This window comes from Raphanus sativus, unplaced genomic scaffold, assembly GCF_000801105.2.
Source record: "Raphanus sativus cultivar WK10039 unplaced genomic scaffold, ASM80110v3 Scaffold1635, whole genome shotgun sequence".
Taxonomy (NCBI): Eukaryota; Viridiplantae; Streptophyta; class Magnoliopsida; order Brassicales; family Brassicaceae; genus Raphanus; species Raphanus sativus.
The window spans coordinates 1-10,543 of record NW_026616944.1 but is presented as its reverse complement, the minus strand read 5'-3'; the positions used below and the strand labels follow the sequence as shown (position 1 = coordinate 10,543).

Below are 10,543 nucleotides of genomic sequence, written 5' to 3'. Positions count from 1 at the left end.
GGTTCCTGAAAGTCTTTTCGTGTCTGTATTTTGAACTTCATTATTTCTGTTTCTGAATATAATATCGGCCACATATTTTATATAAGTCAGCCATAAATTGTTTCAATAACTCAGCCGTAATTTTATTTTGAAACGCATTGTTTCTGTTTCTGAATGTTATGTCGGCCACATATCTAATATAATTAAGGTATAACTCAGCCATCATTTTATTTAAATAAGTCAGACATATCGTATTTAAATAACTCAGTCATCATTGTATTTAAATGACCCAGCTTCGATTTAATTTTAAGAGGCCGTATATGGGAAGTTCCATCATTATGCGCATGGGAAAATTTGGCTGCCATGATAATATCGAGACTCATTATTACGAGTTTTTATATATATGGCTGGCACGGATGCATATTTCATTTACAATATCGAGACACTGATATTATATTGTATTTTATATATTTAATAGTATTATATCTGTGATGTCGTATCTCTTCTTACAAAGTAAAACTATTTTTAGTTTCCAAGGACTTTGAAATCTATTTTAACAATGTCTTCCTCATCCTTCACCTCAGGAAATTATTACAGACGACGTAGGAATATAGAAAGAGGAACGCCGAAAGAGTGTTGGTGTGGTGCACCATCTGACATTTTTACATCTGGAAGCGAAACAAATCCAGGAAGATTGTACTATTGCTGTGCAAAAGGATATCATAAGGTTAGTTCTGGTTCTTATTTCCTATGTTCGGAAACGTAATACTTAAATCTGGTTACATTGGTGAAAACAGAGTCATTTATTCAAATGGGCGGATGAGTGCTTGGTGGAAGATGTTGAAGATATTAAGGCAGTGATAAATGGCATGAATAGAGACATCTCGGAGTTGCGAGTTAACGTTGCTCGGTTGGCGAATGGAGTAAAGACAAAATCTGAGAGAAAAGGAGGCGAATGTTTGAGTGAGGGTCGGTGTTTGAGGAATGTGGTTGTTTGTGTGGCTGGAATGGCGATACTTTGCTACTACTTCTCTGTTTAGTCATGTTTTGTCATCATAAGTCAGCTTTCGCGTGTTATGTAACTCAGCCTTTGTTAACTTTTAAGTTGTTTTAACTCAGTCGTATGTAAACAAAACTATGCGTTTATTAATATATAACTCAGCCGTTAAATCAAATTGATAAAAGCGAGAATGTTTTGTTACCTCTGGTAACTGAGACTTATCGTATCTATAACTAAGCCGCGTCGTAATTTATAAGTCAGCCATACCACAAACTTACCCTAAAATTGAAAAATGTAAATATAAATCAGTCTAGTAAAGTAGTAACTCAACATGTTTGAGTATAACTCAGCCGTAACTCAATCATACTTTCAATTATCAAAGATGAAATGTTTATACTTTAAAATGTTATGTTTAAACTCCAATTATCAATTTCAAGTGAATATGTAATCAACTGAATGCAGTGTTTTGAAAACCGGATCGGACCGGCCGGTCGAACCGGTCCGACCGTGACTCGCTGAAGAAGCCGAGTCCGGTTCGGTTTAAGACCCGGATTTGAGAAAAACCGGTAAAACCGGCTAAAAACCGGTAAAACCGGTGACCCGGGTTAATTTTAAAACCCGGTTCTTAAAAATTAACATATAATTATGTGTTTTCTAGTAATACTAGCTAAAATTTAATATTTAATAATTAATGTTCGACTATTATTATTTAATTGATTTTTTATTTTTTTAAGAAACAATGTAAAAAATATATTTTTGACTCTCATATACATATATACTATATTTATTTTGCTATATTTATAAATTTGAGATGTTAGTTGTAAAAATAAATAAATATAATAATTGTAACTGTAAATCATTTATTTTTTTCAATTCAGTTCACATAGTATTCACATATATATATAGTTAGATTTATGTTTGTTGTTTATTTTTAGTTAATTAAAAAAATAGAGAGTGTATTATGTGTAGATATATAATTATATATATTTTTTTTTTTTATAAATAGAAAACCCGGTTCGACCGATTGAACCGGTCCAACCAGTCAACCAGTAACTACACCGAGTCGGTGTCCGGTCCGGTTTTCAAAACATTGACTGAATGTGTATACTCTATTGAATTAACGAGTTTAGAATTGATCATGATCTTGTTGTATGTGTGTCTTACTATTACATAAAACCTTACATTTAGATATAAAGTGTAAGAAAAATTCTGTAAAGTGAAGTATATACAATGTAGTTTCAAACGAATTTGTGTTATTTATTGTATTTCATGCAACATAAATCCAAATCCAAAACCTAGATCCTTATATAAACAACTCTATTACCCTAAATAAGCAATTATACCCTAAAATAAAAGACTATATTTGTATACTTTAAAATGTTATATTCAAACTCCAATTATCAATTTCAAGTGAATATGTAATCAACTGAATGTGTATACTCTATTGAATTAACGAGTTTAGAATTGATCATGATCTTGTTGTATGTGTGTCTTACTATTACATAAAACCTTATATTTAGATATAAAGTGTAAGCAAAATTCTGTAAAGTGAAGTATATACAATGTAGTTTCAAACGAATTTGTGTTATTTATTATATTTCATGCAACATAAATCCAAATCCAAAACCTAAATCCTTATATAAACAACTCTATACCCTAAATAAGCAATTATACCTTAAAATAAAAGACTATATTTGTATACTTTAAAATGTTATATTCAAACTCCAATTATCAATTTCAAGTGAATATGTAATCAACTGAATGTGTATACTCTATTGAATTAACGAGTTTAGAATTGATCATGATCTTGTTGTATGTGTGTCTTACTATTACATAAAATCTTACATTTAGATATAAAGTGTAAGCAAAATTCTGTAAAGTGAAGTATATACAATGTAGTTTTAAACGAATTTGTGTTATTTATTATATTTCATGCAACATAAATCCAAATCCAAAACCTAAATCCTAAAAAGTTTACCCTAAACCCTAAACCTCATATAATAACTCAGCCGTTAATGTTTACTAACTTGGCCGTAAAGAGAATTTTAATAACGACGTCTCGTTTTATGGGCGGAAAAAAAAGAAGTTGCTTTCAACTGATTAGGGAAATTTTATCCCACGACCTCTGACGTTCTATATATAGACCCATTCATTCAGACAATTTTTCTCTTAACATTCAGTAACCTACAAATATGTCGATTGTCCCTGGTTGGTCATCACGACTTGACGGCAGTGTTAATGTCATTCTAAGTTCTGCAAATCGGGAGAACCTCCCCGTTCTAAATCCTGGCCAGGGTGTCTATATAGACAAAACCTCTGTACCATGGTTTAGATTTCTACATGATCTTTCGCAGGCGATCCCAGATATTCTTCGAGAAGGATGGGTTCATCAGTGACCGACATATCGGTCCATCCCCGCTCATTTTAAGGAACGATGGTTTCTTAAACTCGCTGTAAGCATCAATTATGTATTTATATTTCATTAAACAACAGCACTAAGATTTGTTTTTCATCTTCTGTTAGCGGAGAAACACATGGGATCGGAGGCACAATTTTCTGGTCCGGACATATTTTAATCTGATTGCCAGAACTATGTTTCGATCTCAAATGCGGTGGTTGAGGAGGTCTTGGGCGCATGGTGGCCAGAAGCCCGAGTGGATGCTAAAAAATGTTTGGCTTGCTCTTGTTGACATGTTTGAAGAGTTTGGGCCTGACAATTTTGGTTTTGGAATCTAGTTAGATCGTATCTCTTTATAAAATATTGTAATTCTCTTATATTTTGTCTTATAAAACTCGGCCACAACGTCTATTGTATCTCACCCACGACGATTAATATAACTCAGCCACAACTTTTTATCGTAATATAACTCTTTTACAACGTTTACTATAACTCAGCCACAACGTTTACTACAACTCAGCCGTCACATTTACCAATTGGACGTTTAATATAATTCAGCCAAAACGTTAAATAAAACTCAGCGACAACGTTTAATATAATTCAGCCATTTAGTATATTAGTAATTGGACGTTTCGTCTTTCTTGAGTAGACTGGGTTTGTCTACTCATTATGGCGCGTCAAGTGTGTGAAAAAATACGTCTTAAACCGCATATCGAGGCCTTTATAATATCGAGACAATATAGTTTTAAAAAATAATTTTGTATTTTCTAACCACAACTCAGCCGTCACGTTTACCAAAACTAAGCCATAACGTTAAATAAAACTCGGCGACAACGTTTAATATAATTCAGTCATTTAGTATATTAGTAATTGGACGTTTCGTCTTTCTTGAGTAGACTGGGTTTGTCTACTCATTATAGCGCGTCAAGTGTGTGGAAAAATACGTCTTAAACCGCATATCGAGGCCTTTATAATATCGAGACAATATACTTTTAAAAAATAATTTTGTTTTTTCTAACCACAACTCAGCCGTCACGTTTACCAAAACTAAGCCACAACGTTAAAAAAAACTCGGCGACAACGTTTAATATAATTCAGCCATTTAGTATATTAGTAATTGGACGTTTCGTCTTTCTTGGGTAGACTGGGTATGTCTACTCATTATGGCGCGTCAAGTGTGTGGAAAAATACGTCTTAAACCGCATATCGAGGCCTTTATAATATCGAGACAATATACTTTTAAAAAATAATTTTGTTTTTTCTAACCACAACTCAGCCGTCACGTTTACCAAAACTAAGCCATAACGTTAAAGAAAACTCGGCGACAAGGTTTAATATAATATAGCCATTTAGTATATTAGTAATTGGACGTTTCGTCTTTCTTGAGTAGACTGGGTTTGTCTACTCATTATGGCGCATATCGAGGCCTTCACAATATCGAGACAATATTTTATTATTTTAATAAAATATTTTTCATGTTAGAAGTAAATGGATGTCCGAAGTAAATATTACCGTTTATGTAATTATTACAAAGAAAATGTATTCTTCATCAAGCGTCTGTAACTATTTCGGGCGACGTATGAATGTTTTGTAATCATAACTCAGTCTTTACGTTTATTAACTCAGCCGTTTAACGTTTATTCTAACAAAGCCGTAACTTTTATTAATAACGCAGCCGTAATATTAAATAACTCAGCCGTTATATTTAAATAAATAAGCTGTAATGAAACAATAACTTATCTACAACGTGTATATATCACTCAGCCGTATCATGTTAACACTAATGCAGCCATAACTTAAACAATATCTCAGCCGTAACTCAGAATAACTTAAACAATAACTCAGTCGTAACATAGAATAAGTTAAACTTATCCATAATAAAGTTCTTCATTCAAAGCAAGGAACAAAGCAAGAAACAAAGCAAAAAAAAAAAGATTCTGATACAATACATCTTCATCACTTCCTTGTGTCAGTAAACAAGCTAATCGGTTCAAAGTCACAGAAGAACAGCCCCACCTCTCTGATCCAGAAACAGCGGTTACACATGTTGTCATCCTTACTGTTATCAATGTGCCACAAGCAGATACATTGTCGCTTCACAAGACGAGTGCATTGACAGCTGTAGAACGACGGAACAGCATATGAGATGAATGCCGCCCTCTTTGCGCGGAACTCGTCAGCATGCCACAAACCCCATCCCCATTTCACAGATCGCACTTGTTCCCCGATCCTCACAACCGATTCCCTTGGAAAACGAGCAAAATAGGAGTCATCATTCCAAAAGATTTTCCGAGTCATTGCGTGTGCATACTCAGTACGCTCATATCCTGCATCCGCTGCCAACTTCATGAGAGCAAGTCCCACTTCTTGAAGGTTAATGTGTAGAAAAACTGTACACCCTGTATGTAAAGAGTGCTCGGATTTCTCTCAGCGAAGCAAGTTTTCAACAACTCTGGAGGCAAGATTCCCCAGGGAACGGATAACACATCGAAAAAATGGTATACCCTACGCCGCTCTGCTAACGCCTTCATCCACTTGCACGATGCTCTCAGGGAGTAGAGATTTTTGAAGGAGTTACCAGCCACACGTTCAAACACTAGAGCTTGCATTTCTTCAGGCATTTCAAGAATGGGGAAATTTTCCATTTTTTCTGTAATGTAGAGATGTGAAACTGTTTTTAATAGAGAGTAATTGTGTGAAAATAAAGAGTTGTAATTTTTACTGTTAGATAAGACATCCGTATTTATCTGAAATCGAACGGGTGTATTTATCGCGACGTTTAGTTGTTCAAGCGGGAATTTTCCATAAGATTAATGAAACCATTAAATCAGCTGTAATGAAACGAAATTTTAGCAGAAACTCAGCTGTAACGTAATTTTCATAAGCGACGTTTCATTTTTCCAGCGGGAATTTTGAAAATGAAAATTCCATAAGATTGATGAACCCAAACCTCAGCCGCAACGAAATTCACCAGAAAACTCAGCTGTAACGTAATATTCATACGCGACATTTCGTTTTAAATCGGGAAAGTGCACTTATAAATAGTTCCCTTCTCTTGCACATCTTCGTACACCATTCTAAACACATCAAAATTATGCAGGTTGTTCCTGATTATTCATGGAGGTTAGAGAACAGTGTTAATGCGATACTAAGCTCTGCTAATCGGGAAAACCTCCTCGTTCTATACCCTGGTCCGTGTATCGTGCTTGACACAACCACCCTTACATGGTTTAGAATTTTAAGTGATCTCTCCTTGTTGATCCCGTCGATTCTAGCAGAAGGATGGGTTCATGAGTGGCCGACATATCGCGTCATTCCCGTTTATTTTAAGGAAAGTTGGTTTCTAAAACTCGCTGTAAGTACCGATATCGAATATGTGTTTATTCTGTCAACAAAAAACAACAACACTAATATGTGTAATCTCTTTTATAGCGCAAAAGCACGTGGAATCGAAGACATAATTTGACAGTTTGGACACATTTTAATCTGGTGGTCAGATCGCTGTTTCGTCTACAGATGCGTGAGTTGCAGAGGACCTGGGCGCATGGTGGCGACAAGCCGTCGTGGATGCTACCTAGAATTTGGCTTGCTCTCGTCGACATGTTTGAAGAGTTTGGTCCTGATAATTTTGGTTCTGTAAATTGATTCGTTGTCTGTATTCTTTTTTTTCTTAGTAAAAAACTCAGCTTTTAAGAATTTAATAACTCAGCTGTCATTAAAGAAGTTAACTCAGGCGTATTGTTTGTTAACAATAACTCAGCCGGCTGTTTAACTCAGGCGAATCGAGACCATTATTATGCGTGTGAAAAAATCGGCTGCCATGTTAAAATCGAGACGCATTATAATGAATAAAAAATCCAATAAATTGCTGGCACGCATTCATCGAGTGATTATAATATCGAAAAATACTGTTTAATATATACTTTATTAATAAACAAGAAACAAAACCAAACGTCGCCGTTTCTATGATTTGGTAAATTTTAAAACATTTTTATCACACCGTCTCATCAACCAGTAACAGTGATTGATAAAACAATTACAAAAAAAAAACATTGTCGGAAACGGAGAAGGAACCGCAAGGATACGAAATCGCCGTCGACATTGTGTTTACTTCCTCTTCCTAAAAATAACTGTGACATCTCCGTTATCGTTATCATTCGTTTGTACAAAATCGTCTTCGCCGCATTCATATCTACAAGTTCGTCTTTTCGGTAGGATGTCGCGACGTTAAATATTGATTTGTGGTTTTGTTTCGTCCGAGTTAGTACTGAGTTAGGGCTACATTTCGAGTGAGTTAGGGTGTAGTTGTGATTAGGTTATTGTTGTGTTGTGGCTGAGTTATTTTTATGTTGTAGCAGAGTTATTGTTATGTTTTCCATGATTTATTGTTATGCTGTGTCTGAGTTATTTTAATGTTGTGGCAGAGTTATTGTTATATTTTCCTTGAGTTATTGTTATATGTTGTGACTGAGTTATTGTTTGTTTATTTGTTCAGATGGATGTTTCTGATGTTAAATCACGGGGTTACCCTCCAAGACTTTATCATGTAGGGTCTTCTAACCTAGAAAAGAAAGCAATTAATCACAATTTCCGTGCACGAGATTTACCTCATATTATAGAAAAACACTAGGAGGAGATGTATGGAAAGTACTGGTGAACTCTCCCATTGGAGTAGTTGCTAGGCTAGTTGAACGCCAAAGCGTGTGGTCTGGTAGAACAGTACACTATCTACTATGTAGACAGCTGCGAGTACATAGAAAGGAGATATGGAGTCTGGTGGTTGATGAGCCTATCAGGTTTAGCTTGGTAGAATTTGGTGAGATAACTGGGTTAAACACTGGTCCATTGCCAACAGAAAGTTTTGAACCTGATCCTGATAAATACAAACCGTTTCGGGCGAAGCTGAATGTGTCGCTTGGGAGGGGACCCACGTTGGATGAACTGAAGAAGTCAATAGAGGTCTGCCCGAGTTGGACATTTGAAGAGCGTAAATGGCTAGGGCTATTAGTTCTTCAACACATGGTACTTTGTTGTTTGCATGAGAATTCTAGGGTGCCATTTGAAAGTGCCAAAAGAGTGTTTGACGATGAAACCATGAAGTCGTATCCATGGGGTCGGACTGCATAAGAAGTTCTCATTGACTCTATTAGAACGTTGGTTCCAGACGGGGGGTTATACACAATAAGCGGCCTAAAGGATTCGTTATTTATTTGGGCGTATGAATCCATCGTCTGCTTTGGCGAGTGTTTTGGGAGAGTGGTGAATAATGAAGACGTTCCACTTTTACGATGGGGTGGAAAGCGTACTCGTGGCAATTTCGAAAAATTGTTGTCTGCCGAGATAAAACAGCATAGCCAGGTAAGGTGTAACGCTGAGTTTTGATTTCTTGAAGGCTGATTTATTAGCCTTAATGGCTGAGTGTTGTGTTTATTTGGTGGCTGAGTTATATTATGACCTGGTGTTACAGGTGCGTGTTAGGAGAATGGTTTCAAAGGAGTCGATCGAAGAGTTGTTTCCTGAATGGCCGTGTCAACCTGACGACCCACAACTCGTTAGCTTGATAACAGACATACATGAAGGTAGATTTGTAAAAGGTTTTTGGGAAGTGCATGGAAATGGGGAGGGAAAGTGTAACGAGAAGAATGAGGGTGAAGCTGCTGCAACGGGAAAGGGTTCTAGCGAAGAGGAAGGTAATAAAGATGCGGGGAACAACGCGACTCTGATGGCCATTGCGAGTACTCTAGATCCAAAAAAATTGATCTGATGGACGAGCAATTTAAAAAACCATTGGTGGACCAGAAGTCGATAGTTGACATGGTGAAAGCTACAGTGGAGGAGCGTCTGAAAGTTATGGGGATAGGAAAAAATCCCCAAAACAAAGATAACCTCTCAAACGTCGCCGCCGAACATAAACCTAAACCGTTGTCATCACCGCAGCCTAATACCCAGCAGAAGTCTGTATGTAGTCCACTGTTAGCTGAAACCCCTGGAAAGAATATGGGACCTAGAAAGATTTTGTCCAAGGAGCTTGATAAGGAGAGAGGGATGAAAAGAACTTTGCTACGGAGCTTGGTTTCCTATATGTTTCTCCTGCAAAGGCAACTAAGGATGAAGACTTACGTCGCCGCTCCATGCGCAACCGTACTGTAAATGATGAGGATGCAGAAGATAAGAAAAAATCTGTGCAAGCAGAGGCTGTGTTGAAGAGGAAGGGGAAAGCTGCCGCTAAGAGAAAAGCGGCTGAGTTAATGAAGCAAAAACTGTCTGAGTTAAAGAAACCAAAACAGGCTGAGTTAATGAATGAAGAACATGCTGACTTAAAGAATGAAGAACAGGCTGAGTTAATGAATGAGGGTGCTAATGTTTTTGAATTCCTATATGTTTCTCCTGAAAAGGCAACTAAGGCTGAAGACTTACGTCGCCGCTCCACGCGCATCCGTACTGTAAGGATGAGGATGCGAAGATAAGAAAAAATCTGAGAGAAGCGGTTGAGTTAATGAAGCAAAAACTGTCTGAGTTAAAGAACCAAAACAGGCTGAAGTTTCCGTCGAGTTCTTGCGCGACGAGGATGCAATCTTGCCGGGTTCGTCTATGGAGAGTCAGGAATTGGTTAAATCTGCTATAGAAAGGAATATCGGGAGAGAACGGTTAAATTATCTCACAAGGGTTTGCATTGTCTGAAGTTCTTTAAGACCATTTTTTCCGTACATTGGGCAATGGAACGAGTGCATGAGGAAGAATGTTGAGCCTCATCAGCAATATATGACCCTCTAGAACCTGTTGATCCGATTTTATTGGATAAACTTATGCAAACCCATCTCCAGACTTCCAGCCGAAACACCAACACCAGCAAAGGAAAAGAGTTGTAAGATCCGCCGCTCATGAGGGTGACTTCTACGGCATACTCATCCTTGAAAGACCGTGGCCGCATAGCCAATATGGATGGTTGTTTGATAATGTAAGTCTTTAATTACGACCGAGTTTTACATTATATTTGAGCTGATTTCTATTTCTATTAAGGCTGACTATATATATTTGTTTACGGCTGACTTGTTAATATTTATTGTGTAGATATCTCTGCGTATATTTACGTCCTCATTAAGAGGTCCATGAGAGATCCCACCCCATTTCTGGACCAAGCGCATTGCCTTCATTGATCCTTGGTT

General features: G+C 36.8%; 1 protein-coding gene across 1 annotated transcript; it reads left to right on the top strand.

The window, feature by feature from the left end:
- Positions 1-538: 538 nt before the first annotated feature.
- Positions 539-1,019, top strand: LOC130504521 (uncharacterized protein At4g04775-like). Its single transcript, XM_056999130.1, has 2 exons — positions 539-706; positions 777-1,019. Exons 1-2 carry the CDS (start codon positions 539-541, stop codon positions 1,017-1,019), a joined length of 411 nt encoding a protein of 136 aa, XP_056855110.1.
- Positions 1,020-10,543: the final 9,524 nt, after the last annotated feature.